This window comes from Schistocerca nitens, chromosome 5 (genome assembly GCF_023898315.1).
Source record: "Schistocerca nitens isolate TAMUIC-IGC-003100 chromosome 5, iqSchNite1.1, whole genome shotgun sequence".
Taxonomy (NCBI): domain Eukaryota; kingdom Metazoa; phylum Arthropoda; class Insecta; order Orthoptera; family Acrididae; genus Schistocerca; species Schistocerca nitens.
Window position 1 is genome coordinate 248198878 of NC_064618.1, and position 18780 is coordinate 248217657.

The window sequence follows — 18780 nt, forward strand, 5'->3', positions numbered from 1 at the left end:
GTACAAAATCCAGACTTCATGAGTGTAATACTTAGGAAAATATAGAGCTTTTAAAATGAATTAATCATTTACAGTAACCCTGTATAATGACATTCATCAGTAATCCATGCTATCTGATTATGGCATCACTCCAAATGCAGCTGTTTGTATTGTGATGTTAACAGTAACCCACACACATGACGGTAATTCCATAATTCAGGTGCTGCTAATTTCTGACCAATGGTATGGGATGATCAGAGTGTTGAAGGGAGTCCATTATTTGTTCACAGATAGGAGGAGCAGAAGTGCAGGGGCTAAATTGTGTTTGGTACACAGTATGTTGAACCTCCCTTGTGGTGGTCAGATGTGGTCAACTGGAACCTAGGCAATGGGTATGCCTGCCCTCAAAAGTCCCATACAGTCCAACATTGGGCCACTGCCACAACCAAATACTCCATAATTCTGGATATTGTACAATTTGATCAGCTGGCCAAATGGAAACCTACCAGAGGCCCTTTCAAACTCTGACAGGTGCTGATAACACTGTGTCACATGAGTGTGCAGCATGTCCAAGTCCTTCATACTGATACCTCAACATCTGAACCTATTTGTGCCCTACCAGTTTCGGTAACATCACTAAATATGAACAACACTAACAAATTCTGGTGGCTGTTCTTCCTGTTACAGAGAATTGTAAATCTAATCATTTGCACTCCTCCTGACAGTGTGTTCATGTGCAAAGTTACATTGGCATCCAACCCATGTCTTCTGGATCCTTCACTTTTTTGGTCAGGCAGTGTATATCTATTGGCAAAACTAAGAATTTTACCTACTGAAGGTAAGCATTGGCCAACCATCCTGTCTTGTAATTAAATTACATGGCACAATGTTTGAAGTTAATGTGATAAAAGCATTAACAAAACATTAATAACTTTTGCTATATACAGAGAATTACATATAGAATATGAGTTATTTATCATTCTCTGAAAATTTTCTGAATTTACAGTTTTTAATTGAACTACAAATATAAGGTTGTCACTTACATCTACATGCAACCATAATTTGTGTTCCCTGCATAAATTCGCTAATTGATCTATTGGATCAAATGCACCAAGAACTGTAGTCCCTGCAGTAGCACAAACAAAAAATGGGCGTTTTCCATCTGATACTGCTTCCTGAATTCTGAGCTCTAGTTCATCTACCATCATCCTGCCCATCTCATCAGTCTTTATTGAAATTAGATTGTCAGTACCAATACCCAACCAATGTGCAGCCTTCGAGAATGAGTAATGAGCCTGAAACACATGCAGAAAACATGATATTAATTTAGGATATATTTATAAGTGTTATCAAAAAAATATTACACACACACACACACACACACACACACACACACACACACACAGACACAAACACACACACACACACACAACACACACACACAGAGAGAGAGAGAGAGGCCATTCTTTGTGCAAGTATGCAATACATGGTTCCAACTTTGCAACATTAACTGCAACAAACACCAACTTAAAAATATATACTGTTGAGTAGATGACACCATAAAGAAACTACCACATATACAGTGTCTTACATACAGCTTTTGCCAACTTGTTTCTGTACAGTCCTGTGTGAAAACTGCTACTTACTCCTAGAAGAGCAGTGGATGTTGCAGTGTAGCCATGCAATGTTATTTTTTTACAAATGACAGTACTTAAGTCATTGTAAGGAGATTGAATTAGATTAATATCAGCATGTATGGAGGCATTTAAATAATCATTTGTCCTGCACTCCATACATGAAAGGAATGGGAGAAACCGTAATAATTGGTACAATGGGTCATATCCCTTGCCATGTACTTCAGAGTGGTTTGCAGAAGAAAGATGTAGATGTAGGTTAATTTCATAGTAGCACCAACATCTCAATGTCCGAAGCTTGAAAATAAAGAATTAGACTCGGGAAGCTACAAATGGCAAACAGTGAATTCTCAGACTGCAAGTGAGTTTCATGATTCCACTATGTCTTGTCCAAATAGAGTATTTATAATAAGATACAAACTAAGTATAAATGATAGGTTTTCACATGGTAGAAATGTTGGGCTGTGACTACCTGATTTCTCTTTGCAGCAAATTAGTCATTTGGATGCATTATCAGTTCAGTAATGGGGATGTGGAGTCATTGATCAGATGATGGCCACCACATTAATATCACAGTACTGTGACTAACAGGTAATTCTAAAAACAAAAATAAGTACTTCTAGAGCATGAATATTTCATATGCCTTTGTAACATCCAACTATGATGTTGCAATGTTGTAGTGTAGTTATAGTTCATGATTTGCCCAACAGACATTTTTTTTCACCGTCTTCTCCAAGAAGCCTTTTCTTTCATTTATTGTGGAAACTAATCTGACTTTCGACATTGTCAACTGCAATGGAGCAATACATATGAATAGTGAAGTGATGATTTGTGAAGTATTCCTTTAGCTGTCAAATGGAACACTTGTATATTTAAGAAACTTTTAGTAAGAGATACTTAGCAACATAGATTCATTAATGCCACACTGACGTATAGGCCCAATTCACAGTTTGGAAATACTTTCAGGACTATTCACAATCCTTCTTGGTAAACATCTTTGGACATCTTATTGCACTGTGATATGCCAGAACAGTACTGACTGAGACTGGATCCTTTTGACACTAGAGTCACAGTATAATCTTCCAATGTGATAATATCCTGCCAAATGTTTTTGGGCTTGCCAAAGGTTTATTTATTTATTTATTTACCAGCTTAGTGCCTGCTGCTTCACTCATGTAGACTATATGACCTGCAGAGATCTTTTTTGTTTGTTTTTATTCAGTCAAATTTTTTTCACAAAGTGCAACACCTTCTATCGTTTTCACACTAAATAAGGCCATATAAGCATGGTCCGGTAGCTGAAGTCCAAAGTTTTTGTTAATCATATCTTTTGTGTTCTTGTGGAGATATTTCCAAAGCAACTTACATCCCCTAACAAATATTTATTTGTATCTAACCAAGAAAAGAAATACGAATTTCCATAAATTTAGTTTTAAAATCTTTTTAGTGTAACAAAGTATTTTCTTAAAAATTTTCTTCCCCTCTTGCACTCCCTTAGGGGTTGAATTTCCAGAAACACTGAAACATGTAATTTTTTTTAAATTTCTAATCAAGAAGTCAAATACAATTGTCATAGATGTAGCCTTAAAAATCCTTTAGTAGTTCTTTAGTAATTATTTATTTTCAAAAAAATTTTCACCCAATATTTTACCACTTAGTACTTGAATTTCCAAAAATGCTGAAACACGAATTTTTGTTTTCTGACTGAGAAACCAAATACCAGTTTTCATAGTTCTAGCTTCAAAATTTCCTTAATAGGAACATACTTTCAAAAAGCCTTTCATTCCCTATTTCACCCAGTTAGGAGTGGAATTTTGGACAATGCCTTTGTAAATGATCCTTACAGTATAAAATCCACACCCTCTCCAATCTTCAAGTTTGTAACCTCAGCAGTTTGGGCTGGACAACGATGAGTCAGTGAATCAGGCGAACCCTATTTCAGCCCCTTAGGGGCTGAATTTCAAAAAAGCGTGAAACATATATTTTTGCATCTCTAACCAAAATGTCAAACACCAATTTTCAAAAATTTAGCTTTAAAAATGCTTTTGCAATGAAATATTTCCATAAAACACTTCACCCTCTATTTCAACTCATTAGAGGTTGAATTTCCAAAACCAGTGACATTTTTATGTTACATTTCTAACAGAAAAGCCAAATACAAATTTTACAGAGAAGGAAAGTTGCTACTCATCATATAGCAGAGATGCTGAGTCGCGATAGGCACAATAAAAAGATTCACACAAATAAAGCTTTCAGCTATTAAGGCCTTTATCAGCAGTAGACACACATAAACACATGCACACAAACACACACACACTCACATAAACGCAACTTGCACACACAACTGCAGTCTCAGAGAGCTGAGACCACACTGTGAACAGCTGTACCAGTGCATGATGGGAGTGGCGAGTAGGTGGGGGTAAGGAGGAGGCTGGGGCGGGGAGGGGGAGGGATAGTATGGTGGGAGTGGTGGACAGTCAAGTGTTGCAGTTTAGATGGAGGGCAGGAGAGAAAGTGCGGAGGGGGGAGGGCGTAAGTAGCGGAAAGGAGAGAAATAAAAGAAATTAAAAGACTGGGTGTGGCGGTGAAATGACAGCTGTGTAGTGCTCGAATGGGAATAGGGAGAGGGCTGAATGGGTGAGGACAGTGACTAACAAAGGTTGAGGTCAGGAGCGTTATGGTAACGTAGGATGTATTGCAGGGAAAGTTCCCACCTGCACAATTCAGAAAAGCTGGTGTTGTGGGAAGGATCCATATGGCACAGGCTGTGAAGCAGTCATTAAGATGAGGGATATCGTGTTTGGCAGTGTGTTCAGCAACAGGGTGGTCCACTTATTTCTTGATCACAGTTTGTCAGTGGCCGTTCATGCAGACAGACAGCTTGTTGGTTGTCATGCCCACATAGAATGCAGCACAGAGGTTGCAGCTTAGCTTGTAAATCACATGACTGCTTTCACAGGTAGCCCTGCCTTTGATGGGATAGGTAATGTTAGTGACCGGACTGGAGTAGGTGGTGGTAGGAGTATGTATGGGACAGGTCTTGCATCTAGATCTATTACAGGGGTATGAGCCATGAGGTAAGGGATTGGGGGTTGTGTAAGGATGGACAAGTATATTGTGCAGGTTTGGTGGACAGTTTGAATACCACGGTAGGAGGGGTGGGAAGGATAGTGGGCAGGACATTTCTTATTTCAGGACTCTCTGAGACTGCAGATGTGTGTGCAAGTTGCGTTTATATGTGTGTGTGTGTGTGTGTGTGTGTGTGTGTGTGTGTGTGTGTGTGTGTGTGTGTGTCTACTGCTGACAAAGGCCTTCATGGCCGAAAGCTTGAATTGTGTGAATCTTTTTATTGTACCTACCACGACTCAGCATCTCTGCTATATGGTGAGTAGCAACTTTCCTTCTCTGGTATTGTTACATTCCATCCTGGATTTTCCATTGTTTGATTCATATACAAATTTTCATAGATTTAGCTTCAAAAATGCTTGCACAATGAAATATTCTCATAAAAACTTTCATCCCTTGTTTCACCCCCAAAAGGGATGAATTTCAAAAAATAGTGAAACACATACTTTTTTAAACTGAGAATCCAAATTTAAATTTTCATAGATTTAGTTTCAAAATACTTTCATAATAAAATATTTTCGTAAAAAGTCTCATCCCCTATTTCAAACTCTTGGAGTTTCAGTTTACAAAACACTGAAACACATATTTTTTAATTTGTAACCGAGAAGTCAAATATCAATGTTCTTAGATGGAGCTTTAAAAATATGTCAGTAGTTCTTTTATAATGTTATATTTTCAAAAGAAATACTTTCACCCACTATTTCAGAACCTTAGGGCTAATTTCAAAAATGCTGAAACATATATTTCTTTATTTCTGACTGAGAAACCAAATACCAATTTTTGTAGGTCTAGCTTCAGAATTGCCTTCATAGCAACATTTTTTAAAGAAACTCTTCATACCCTATTTCACCCCATTAGGGTTGGAATTCTGAAAAATCCATTCTTAAGCAATGTTTGCAGTATAAGATCAACACCATCTCTGAATTTCAAGTTTCTATCCTTAGTGGTTTGAGCTGGGCAATGATGAGTCAGTCACTCAGGATATTGCTTTTTATTTATTTATTTTATTTATCCATCTGTTGACAATAAATATTGTATGGATGTTGTCAAGGGTACATGTAAGTCATTTCAAAGAAATGGGACACAAACAATATATACATAAAAAAGTACAAACAAAATAATACAATGAAGTTAATAATAATACAATGAAATTAATATAGCCTATATACATCCCTGCTTGTTATTTTAAACGCATAGTCTGTTTTTCATAAGGCTTTAGTTTTGTCCTCCCTAAACGGCAAGTCCTTGTATACACAACACTCCTTAAGTATATATTTACATCACACAACAGCTGTCCTTTAAGTATGTAAATGTAATGAATGATTAGGTAATGAATGATTAGGTACAGTTAGAGTATTTTCCATTTTGCCTTTATAAATATCATCAGAAAAAATTTATTGACCTACGTAGGCATTTACAGAATAAAAACATTGTTCTACTAGAAATTTTTTAAATTCTGTTTTAAATTTGTTATCATCTTCTAACTGCCTGATGTTGACTGGCAGTGCGTTGTACAGTTTTGCACCGATACGGCTCACATGCCTTTGTGTATTCGTTCTTTTTGTTCGCTCAGTATGGAGTGCTGTGCTATTACGGGTATTGTAGTTATGAAAGTTGGCATTTGTCTGAAAATCTGCAATGTGGGTCCTGACATACAATACACATTTGTATATGTATAATCATGGTATAGTAAGTATTCTAAGCTTTTTGAATATGGGTTTGCAGTGTGTCAGTGAATGACTGTGAGTTATTATTCGGATGGCCTTCTCCTGCAGCAAAAAAATTTGTTTTAGGTGCCCTGTTGTGGAACCCCAAAATATTATTCCGTATGTGGCAAGAGATTGAAAATAGCCGAAATATTCCATTCTGGCACCCTCTGAGGTACAAACATTTGCAATAATTCTGAGGGCAAAACAGTCTGAATTAAGTTTCTGTGCAAGTTTTATTACGTGGTCATTAAAATTTAAGTTTTCATCCACATGAATCCCCAGCAATTTTGTGGATCTCACTCTAAGGCTTTGTCACCCCACACCAGATCTAGATTTACATTTTGACATCTTTTCCCAAACTGCATATAAATTGTTTTATTTACATTCAATGTCAACCTGTTTGCATTGAACCAAGAGTGGATGTAATTTAGTACTTTATCAGCAATTGTTGGTAGCAATTGCTTTGGTGCACTTATTATCACACTAGTATCATCTGCAAATATTACTGCTTTGGCTGCATCATCTGAGGTGTGAAAATCATTTATATAGACAAGAAACAATATGGGCCCTAGGATGCTGCCTTGTGGTACTCCTATTTCTACATTTTTTGCCTCTGATACTGAATTTATTTTGTGGTTGGAGTAAGTTGATGTCAGTTCTACAACCTGTGTTCTGTTTTTTAGGTTTGATTCAAACCATTTTCTTCCTATCCCATGTACACCCAACGCTTCCAATTTTTCTAAAAGAATGTCCTGGTTCACAGCATCAAAAGCTTTGGAGAGGTCTAAATTTACTCCTACTACACTATAATCTTTTTCTAGATTTTTGATTATTTGTTCAGTGTATCACATTACTGCTGTTTCGGTATTTTTACGTGCTTGGAAGCCATGCTGATTTCTGTTTAGTAAATTATGGTCATTTAGATATTTGTTGATTCGGTGCTTCATCAGTTTTTCTAATATTTTTAAAAATGCTGGGAGGAGAGATATTGGGCAATAGTTTTTTACCTTATACTTGTCGCCGTTTTTAAATAATGGCTTCACTTTTGAAATTTTCAGCCTTCTGGAAAAGCTCCTTCACTGAATGATAAATTGGCTATGTGTGCAAAGGGCTTTGCGATTAGTGGTGCTGTCCTTGTTATGATTGACACAGGCACCTCATCTATGCCAGCCGACATTTTGGGTTTCAAGCTTTGTATCACTTTCAACACTTCACCCTCATTTGTTGGCTCTGCCCTCATCCTACAAGCTGTTTTTGGATATTCAGGTTTTTCTTCATTTGTAAATTTTAAGCTTAATGAAGTTGTTGCATTTATGAAATAATTGTTAATATAATTTGGCAAATCTTGTTTATTAATATTGACATTTTTAAAATTTTTAGGATTGGTCCAGTAATTCATGTTTAGTACACATAATACAGGACAAACAGTAAACATAATTAATTTATGATTATAGTAGTCACTGCGACTACATAATACTATAGACTGACATATTACATTGCCTGTATATATGACAGCAGTAGTTATTAAGTGAGACAACATGCTCAAAACAATCAAAGTAAATAGTACAAAGTGACACAATACATAATTAACAATACTTAACAAAAGGGATTTATTTATTATGATGTTCCAGAAATTCAGAGACAGAGTAGAAGCAGTGGTCCATCAAGAACTGTTACAATTTTAACTTCAATGTATTAGTTTTAATTAAGAAGGCATATGGTTACATAATGTAACTCCAATATAGCATACTTCTCTTTGGTATAAGTTTGTACTTACTGTGTTCATAGGTAAATTAAACTTATGCCTTGTTCCGTGTGTGTGTAAAACATACTTACATTTAAGGTCTTTTTCTTTTTTTAAGATGCTCCATTTCATACAAATTAGTTTTTCATATACTTACAAAAAAAGGGAGAGACAGTATTTTTGGACGTTTAAAAAGAGGTCTACAGGAACCCTGTGTTTAGCTTTCTTTATCATCCTGAAAATCTTTTTCTGTAACTATATTAACTTTTTTAATTGTAAAATTCCCCCCAAAAATTATTCTGTACATCAGTAGTGACTTTATAAACAATGTTACATTTTCACCACCAATGAACAGCTTGTATTTTGAGTGATATTGTGAAAAACCAGCCTGCTAACTCACAGATAAGTCACAACAACATCCTATTTTTAAACATTCAGGGTCTTGAAAATAAAGTTGAAATTCTGGAGGAGTCATTGCCACAGAATAAGTATTCTTTCTTATGTCTATCAGAACATGGAAACAGTTTTTTCAGATCTCAGTACCGTAACTGTGGAATTGTTATCTATGTTTCAAATGAAATAGAGTGTAGAGCACTAGATCTTAGTTGGGCATGTGTAGAGAAACACTTTGAAATTACCGGGATGATATGTGATATAGTGAAACTTATCATAGTATGTATCTACCATTCCCCTGACTCAGATGATAAAACTTTTTTAGATAATTTAGACAGTGTACTCTGCTACATAACAAAATGGAAACAGTATGTAACTGTACTTGGGGGAGACTGTAATTCAAGCTTTGATGTAGCATGTAACTAACCCAGTGTAAATAAGTTACTGAATATCCTAAGGCAGCACAACTTTCATCATGTAAATTCAGAACCAACAAGACTACAAGCGCACTTGGATAATGCTTTTGTCAACTGTGCTCGTGATATGTACTCCACCAAGGTAAAGGAATTTGTTTTCTCAGACCACTCCATGTTAACAGTAGAGTTAAGACATTTTATATAAGGGAATGAGAGCAAGGCTGCACATAAGTTAACAAAATCTAATACCTTAATATTAACAAAACACAATCTCATAAAACTAACACACCAGCTGAGCATAACAAACTGGGACAAATGATTTCAAAACTGTGATTCCAGTGCCCAAACAGTTCATGAAACATTCCACAATTACTTAACAGGTACTTTAAAAGCCCATCTTTTTCAAAAGAAATACCATAAAACAAGAAAGGGTAAATTTTGGTACACCAAAGAACTGGCGATTCTAGAAAATAAGCTACTGCTGTTGAAGCGCCTTGCCAAAGTAAACAATTCTAATGAAATTAAGGATCGTGAAAAAATCACTAAGAAACTGTATAAGAAAGAGCTGCAATTGGCGAAACAAAGATACAACACAAATTTCATTAAAAAATAGTAAAGACCAATGCAAAACAGCCTGGTCAGTAATTAATACTGTTAAAGGTGAAGTCAGAAACTTCGACAAGACAGTCCCAATACCAGCAGATACATTCAATAAATATTTTGTAAGCTGTGCTGATGATATCAACAAGTTGATCAGTAAACCCAATGTAACAGGTATAGATTATCTTAAGAGAGCAAACCTAAATCATAATAGGGCCAGATCATCATTGAAACACTTTAAAGAGGTACGCCAACACGAAGTTCTTAAAATAGTCAAAGAAATGAAAAATTCATACAGTACAGATATTTTTAATATGTCAAACAATCTATTGAAAGAAATCATACATTACATTGCAGCACCATTAACATATTCTATAAACCTGTGTCTCATAGAAGGGTTTTTTCCGGAGCCTCTCAAACTATCCAAGGTAACTCCAGTCTTTAAGAAGAGTGTCAAATCCGATCCTGCAAACTACAGGCCAATTTCACTAATTACAGTACTAGGAAAACTCTTTGAAGGCATAATATATCAGTAGATGTATGAGTACCTAGAACTAAATGGAATGTTAAGTGCATCATAGTTTGGTTACAGAAAAGGAAGGTCAGCTACACATGCCATAGAGCTCTTAGTCAGAGACATTCTAGCAGCATTTGAGAACCATGCGCACACACAGGTAACCTTATGTGATCTGAGCAAAGCTTTTGACTGTGTTGACCACTCACTTCTGCTCTCTAAACTTAAGTACTATGGAATATGTGATAAAAGTTTAAAACTCGTCAGATCGTACCTCAATAAAAGGAAACAGGTGGTGAGTTCAGGAAGTCATCTGTCAAACATACTCAAGGTTCAACACGGAGTGCCACAGGGATCTAAATTGGGACCACTTCTTTTCCTTGTACACATAAATGACTTACCAGGAAATATAGATGTAAAGACATATATGTATGCAGATGACACAACTTTTCTATCTGTAAACCATGTACTTGATAACCTTGTAAGTGATATGAAATTGGCAAAAGAAAATGCAACATCATGGTTTAATGCCAATAGTCTGCTATTAAATGAGGAAAAGACCCAGAATATGTGGTTCAGTCTATCAAAGACTACAAAAATAGAAAAACAAAAGGCAAAGTTTTTAGGTATTGTACTTGACAACAGTCTAACATGGAACTCTCATGTTGATCACATAGTGGTTAAGTTGTCAAGAGTTATATATTTGTCGAAGAGACTGATGTGTTGTGTGACAGTTGAGTACGTAAGGACAGCGTACTTTGCCTTTTTTCAATCTGTTTTAAGGTATGGGTTAATACTCTGGAGAAACAGCAGAAAAATAAATGAAATTATGGTGATCCAGAAGAAAGCAATCAGAGTAATGGCTAAGGTAGATAATAGAACACATTGTAAACCATTGTTCATTAAATATAGAATTTTAACAGTTATTAATTTATATATTCTTGACAGTGTTAACTACATACTTGCTGAACTACCTAATTTAAGTGTAACAAATGAAAGGCATAACTGCTATAGAAGAACGTGTACTTCTCTGCTGTTGCCACAAAATAGATTAGCTAAAACTAACAATAGTCATAAGTATATGGCAATTAAAATATATAACAAATTTTCTAAAAATGGGTCAATCAAGCCTCACATATTATTTAAAGACAATGTTCATAACTTCTTGTTAACTAATCCATTCTATTCATTAGAAGAATTTTTAGAAATGCCCAATATCAACTTAAATATGTAAAAATTTATTTTGTAAAATTAATAGGTTAAGTGAACTGATGAAGTCTATTGCATGTAATAATGCTGAATGACTAATAAAGAATGTGAATCTAATAATCCTAACAGCAAATCCTCTGGAATATGTAAGCCTACAATTTTTGTATGACTCACATTTGAGACATTTTTTTCCTACAATGGTGAAAAAAAGGTTTGCAGGATAGAGGTTTTGTGTGCTGTGAAAGATAGATATCACAGTTATTTCAAAACTTATGATGAGCACATTGATCCGGAACCACTGTGCTAAACTATGCATAACCAATGTTGCAGTTTCCCACAGATTTCCCCCACAGTAAGAGTTAACTGGATTATTAGAGTCATCTGCAAAGAGTACTGTGGTTCCATCATTTATTTTATCAGCCAAGTCATTTAAATACATCAGAAATAAGGCAGGAGCCAGAACTGACCATTGTGGTACTTCATACATACCTCCCTCCCCCCATTACTGAGAAAATTACAATTTTTTTGTGTTTCACTGTCTTTGCATTTAATTTCAATAATGCGTTGAGGATTGTTGAAGTATGATTGAATCCACCTTACAGAGTGGCCTCTAATTCCATAAGTACTTCGCTTAGGCAAGAGAATGCCATAATCAAAAACATCAAAGGCCTTACTAAGATCAAGAAATATTGCAGATATATGTTGCTTACCATCCACTACTGTTAGTATTTCATTTTTAAAAAAGCAAAAATTGCAGACTGGGATGACTTTCCAGCTTTTGAAACCATGTTGTGATTCATTATCAGCATGCCTTTATTTAAGAAGGCTATTAATCTTCTAAGGAACATTTTCCAGTAATTTTCTGAAGCAATTCCACATTTTGCACACTTCTTATGCAGAGGTGTTACTTTTGCAGTTTTTAGTATACTTGAAAATACATGACCCTCAAACAATGAATTTACTATGTCTGCTAATGATTTTACAATAGTTGTTGCACTAGTTTTGATGCTAGCATATGATATCTCATTAACACCCACTGATTATTTAATAGTAGGTAACTGCTTTATAATTTTAGATGGTTCATTGGGTGTTGCTGGATACAGAAATAATGTATTTGCAGGAATGTTTTGACTTTACTGTAGCCTCATAATGTCTAGCTGTTTGTCATGCCATTACTTATCAGCTGGTATGCTATGTTTGAGAAATAATGATTGAATGCACTAGCCACTTGTCTCGGGTTGTGATACTTGCCTGCTTTATTTCTTCGTGGATAGGCCTTGGTGTCAACATACTGCGTTGTTATACTGGCTGAAAAATGGGGGGGGGGGGGGTTGGGGTTGGGGGGAGGTGGAAGTTCAACACTGACTATGGTAAATGATGTAGCCAACAATTGCACAGTGGCATTTCACAGTTCTTTACTTTCATTGTTCACAAGCCTCCCCCCCCCCCCCCCCCCCCATCCAATATTACAGTTATATGGCCAGTTCATTATTGGATAACCTTTGATAAGTCTCATTAATAGTTTGCAGGCAAACATCAGCATACTGCTACGATAATTTATTGTTGTATATCTATGAGCAGTAGAAACCTAACCACACAGTTCACAGTCTTTCAAATAAATTGAACAGACACTGTCATTATTTCAACACACGACCCATTGGTGTAACACTTATTTCACGATTAAGTTGATGCACTGTTGTTGTTCTAACCAGCAGAGGTTCCTCATTTGAAAATTGGCCAAGTACTGACTATCATGTGACCAAAACTCGGGCCTTTATATATCATCACAATAATAGGCACTGAAACTACATATTGTTTGATGTTTAATTTACAGAAATTACAATTAAAACATAACTCATTCAATTAACTGAATATACAGAAAAAATCCTTCTTTTTAATAGTTTCTTCTACTACAAGGTTTAGGTTGAATTATTTGTTTAAATGATGAAATTAACAGATATAGTTATATAAACAATACTTTTGACAAACCTGGTAATTATTTTGGAATTAATTACAGGCTGGCTTTGCTAATATGTTTTCGAATAGAGCCAAATAAATACTTTAAGAATTCTAGTGATTCTTTTTCCTTACATTTATAATTATTACACAATTTATATTCGTTTATAAATCAACAATAGAATTTAGGTCACAGGACAGTACTGATTTCACCCTATAACAAAAGATATTAACTAGGAACAGTCAAAATAAATTACAAAATTGATGACATACACAAAACTAAGCACAAAATTAGATCTGGTGTTATATTCTTTAAAGCTGAGGGCCAACCTTTCTCTTTTATGAAAATGAAGATTACACTCCCGTATGTTAATGGTAATTAGTTAAAATGAAAAGATGAACTTAAGGAGTCACTTGGCAAAACAAGTGAGGAAGTAACAAGATCCCAGCTTGCTATGTCACAGGGTCAGTTATAATCAGTTCTATTGCACTGTGATTAACTGACCTTGCACCTATTTTTCTTATAATTTGCCAGATTGCTTTGGTTTTATTCTTGGAATTACACATTAGTTTGACATTTTCTAGTTTTTATATTTTTAATTTTATTTTTTAAAGGATTCATTTGTATCTTTTAAAGGAGGTAATGAAATCAGGACTAGTATTTTGTTTGGAGTACCCATAAATCTCCTCTTAAGGACTTAAAAGGTATGAAAAAACAGCCTCATCTGTGTGGCCTTCACCTTCACCTAACATGTCAATCAGGCTTGTTTGGTGTGAGCTAGCAGTGAAAGAATCTATCATTCCATGTAGCAGGAGAGTATCTGAAAATTTTTCAGTTAATCCTCTACTATTTATAAACTAACATTTCTTTGTACAAAAGCTACAATCATTTCTAATTGTTCCATTGTAAAATTCCTATGTATTAACAGAGAGTATTCCATTCGTCACGTGTTCCAACGGAATACTCTCTGTTAATACATAGGAATTTTACAATGGAACAATTAGAAATAATTGTAACTTTTGTACAAAGAAATGTTAGCCATGTATGGAAGTGAAACATGGACGATAAATAGTTTGGACAAGAAGAGAATAGAAGCTTTCGAAATGTGGTGCTACAGAAGAATGCTGAAAATTAGATGGGTAGATCACATAACTAATGAGGAGGTATTGAATAGAATTGGGGAGAAGAGGAGTTTGTGGCACAACTTGACAAGAAGAAGGGACCAGTTGGTAGGACATGTTCTGAGGCATCAAGGGATCACCAATTTAGCATTGGAGGGCAGCGTGGAGGGTAAAAATCGTAGACGGAGACCAAGAGATGAATACACTAAGCAGACTCAGAAGGATGTAGGTTGCAGTACGTACTGGGAGATGAAGAAGCTTGCACAGAATAGAGTAGCATGGAGAGCTGCATCAAACCTGTCTCAGGACTGAAGACAACAACAACAACATTAACAGAGAGAAACTTGAATGGAATTATGTATTGAAAACATTTGTACTATAGGGAATTTTATTATAACCCAGTCATAAGTTCTGACTGCTGTGATTTTTACAACACGTTTCTTTAAATAAATAAGTTAACAATAAATTTTATGTAAACTCATTGCATACATACATCTTCAGACACAAATGCAACAAGTGGCTGAGAGCCACATATACCCTTCATCTTAACATCTGGAACAGCTCTGTATCTTGCCAGGACCATTGCATACATGTTAGATAAACTTCCACCTGCAACAAAACAGTGCTAATATAAAGAAGAACCTATTAATTCTGAGAGTTTTTAGTAACAGCAAAAATAATAATAACAGTAATAATATTAAATACATGTGGATCAATGGCTGGGTGCAAGTCCCACTTGCGTTACTTGCGTGACCCTAATCTACTCCAGTTATATAACCATGGAAATGGGACCCAGAGTTTAATGTGGAATCTGAACCACACATCATTGGTGAATTATCATAATGTTGAGAGACGAAGGCTAGATTAAAGGTAGACTCAAAATTTTCCTGGTCTGAGTGGGATTCAATTGACATCTACACCTACATCTACATTTATACTCCACAAGCACACACCGTTGGGTGCTTTCTCTAACTCTACAAATGCTGTAAACATAGGTTTGCCTTTTCATGACCTGTTTTCCAAGGTAAGTCATAGGGTCAGTACATCTACATCTACATCTACATTTATACACCGCAAGCCACCCAACGGTGTGTGGCGGAGGGCACTTTACGTGCCACTGTCATTACCTCCCTTTCCTGTTCCAGTCACGTATGGTTTGCGGGAAGAACGACTGCCGGAAAGCCGCCGTGTTCGCTCGAATCTCTCTAATTTTACATTTGTGATCTCCTCAGGAGGTATAAGTAGGGGGAAGCAATATATTCGATACCTCATCCAGAAATGCACCCTCTTGAAATCTGGACAGCAAGCTACACCACGATGCAGAGCACCTCTCTTGCAGAGTCTGCACTTGAGTTTGATAAACATCTCCGTAACGCTATCACGTTTACCAAATAACCCTGTGACGAAATGCGCCGCTCTTCCTTGGATCTTCTCCATCTCCTCTGTCAACCCGGTCTGGTAGGGATCCCACACTGATGAGCAATACTCAAGTATAGGTTGAACGAGTGTTTTGTAAGCCACCTCCTTTGTTGATGGACTACATTTTCTAAGGACTCTCCCAATGAATCTCTACCTGGTACCCGCCTTACCAACAATTAATTTTGTATGATCATTCCACTTCAAATCGTTCCACACGCATACTCCCAGATATTTTGCAGAAGTAACTGCTACCAGTGTAATCATACAATAAAGGATCCTTCATCCTATGTATTCGCAATACATTACATTTGTCTATGTTAAGGGTCAGTTGTCACTCCCTGCACCAAGTGCCTATCCGCTGCAGATCTTCCTGCATTTCACTACAATTTTCTAATGCTGCAACTTCACTGCATACTACAGCATCATCCGCAAAAAGCAGCATGGAACTTCCGACACTATCTACTAGGTCATTTATATATATATATTGTGAAAAGCAATGGTCCCATAACACTCCCCTGTGGCATGCCAGAGGTTACTTTAATGTCTGTAGACATCTCTCCATTGAGAACAACATGCTGTGTTCTGTTTGTTAAAAACTCTTCAATCCAGCCACACAGCTGGTCTATATTCCGTAGGCTCTTACTTTGTTTATCAGGTGACAGTGCGGAACTGTATCGAACGCCTTCGGAAGTCAAGGAAAATAGCATCTACCAGGGAGCCTGTATCAAATATTTTCTGGGTCTCATGAACAAATAAAGCGAGTTGGGTCTCACACGATCACTGTTTCTGGAATCCATGTTGACTCCTATAAAGTAGATTCTGGGTTTCCAGAAACGACATGATACGCGAGCAAAAAACATGTTCTAAAATTCTACAACAGATCGATGTCAGAGATATAGGTCTATAGTTTTGCGCATCTGCTCGACGACCTTTCTTGAAGACTGGGACCACCTGTGCTCTTTTCCAATCATTTGGAACCTTCCGTTCCTCTAGAGACTTGCAGTACATGGCTGTTAGAAGGGGGGCAAGTTCATTCGCGTACTCTGTGTAGAATCGAATTGGTATCCCGTCAGGTCCAGTGGACTTTCCTCTGTTGAGTGATTCCAGTTGCTTTTCTATTCCTTGGACACTTATTTCGATGTCAGCCATTTTTTCATTTGTGCAAGGATTTAGAGAAGGAACTGCAGTGCGGTCTTCCTCTGTGAAACAGCTTTGGAAAAAGGTGTTTAGTATTTCAGCTTTATGCGTGTCATCCTCTGTTTCAATGCCATCATCATCCCAGAGTGTCTGGATATGCTGTTTCAAGCCGCTTACTGATTTAACAGAAGATCAAAACTTCCTAGGATTTTCTGTCAAGTCAGTACTTAGAATTTTACTTTCGAATTCACTGAACGCTTCATGCATAGCCCTCCTTATGCTAACTTTGGCATCGTTTAGCTTCTGTTTGTCTGAGAGGTTTTGGCTGCATTTAAACTTGCAGTGAAGCTCTCTTTGCTTTCACAATAGTTTCCTAACTTTGTTGTTGAACCACGGTGGGCTTTTCCCATCCCTCACAGTTTTACTCAGCACGTACCTGTCTAAAACGCATTTTACGATTGCCTTGAACGTTTTTCATAAACACTCAACATTGTCAGTGTCAGAACAGAAATTTTCGTTTTGATCTGTTAGGTAGTCTGAAATCTGCCTTCTTGCTAAACAGATTTTTTTTATATTCCTATTTACTTCCATATTCAGGGATGCTGCAACGGCCTTATGATCACTGATTCCCTGTTCTGCACTTACAGAGTCGAAAAGTTCGGGTCTGTTTGTTATCAGTAGGTCCAAAATGTTATCTCCAAGAGTTGGTTCTCTGTTTAATTGCTCAAGGTAATTTTCGGATAGTGCACTCAGTATAATGTCACTCGATGCTCTGTCCCTACCACCCGTCCTAAACATCTGAGTGTCACAGTCTATATCTGGTAAATTGAAATCTCCACCTAAGACCATAACATGCTGAGAAAATTTATGTGAAATGTATTCCAGATTTTCTCTCAGTTGTTTTGCCATTAATGCTGCTGAGTCGGGAGGTTGGTAAAAGGAGCCAATTATTAACCTAGCTCGGTTGTTGAGTGTAACCTCCACCCGTAATAATTCACAGGAACTATCCACTTCTACTTCACTACAGGATAAACTACTACTAACAGCGACGAACATGCCACCACTGGCTGCATGCAATCTATCCTTTCTGAACACCGTCTACGCCTTTGTAAAAATTTCGGCAGAATTTATCTCTGGCTTCAGCCAGCTTTCCGTACCTATAACGATTTCAGCTTCAGTGCTTTCTATCAGTGCTTGAAGTTCTGGTACTCTACCACTGCAGCGTCGACAGTTTACAATTACAATACCGATTGCTGCTTGGAGTGTGGTCGAGCAACACCCACGCCTCGCTCTTCCAAGATTATTGTTGCTGCATGGAATGATTGTTAAGGCACTGACGACTTCAGAGTTTGTCTTCTCGAAGTTTTGCTTTTGCAGTACATTCTGCAATCTTTTCATTATGAGTTGTCTGTTTCAGTTTCCCGATGTAGTTTTGCTCACTGCTCTCAACTTCTCTTAACCCCGAGCCACCACTAGCCGAAAATTCCGCACTGCAATCTGTCAATCTGCAGAGCTCGATGAGAGCACCGCGGTCATTCCTGAGCTGATGAAACGGCTGAATCTGTAGTTGTTTCCAGATCTCTCCCACAACAACGGCCTCCTGGAAGCTTGGATTACAGGAGTACACCACTAATCCCGTAATCTCTCAAATTCCACCAAGCACTTTTACCACTAAACCATCAGGCCCAATAGAGCTTTTAGTACATAGGTAAAATAACTATCTGCTAATAATTTCTGCAACAGTGCACTTATTTTAAGGGCTTCAGTGAAACCAGATTTCCTTTACTTTAACAATTCACATTCTCAACACTAAATTTCTCAT

General features: G+C 36.8%; 1 protein-coding gene across 1 annotated transcript in view; it reads right to left on the reverse strand.

Annotated features, from left to right (window-relative positions):
* The window catches only part of LOC126259199 (acidic amino acid decarboxylase GADL1), a 193181-nt gene that overhangs the window by 69647 nt on the left and 104754 nt on the right, over window positions 1-18780 (reverse strand). The window contains exons 4-5 of the mRNA XM_049955790.1: window positions 14896-15011; window positions 1023-1274 (exon numbers count right to left, since the gene is read on the reverse strand). Coding sequence (XP_049811747.1) covers window positions 1023-1274; window positions 14896-15011 — 368 coding nt within the window. The remainder of the gene's footprint in view (window positions 1-1022; window positions 1275-14895; window positions 15012-18780) is intronic.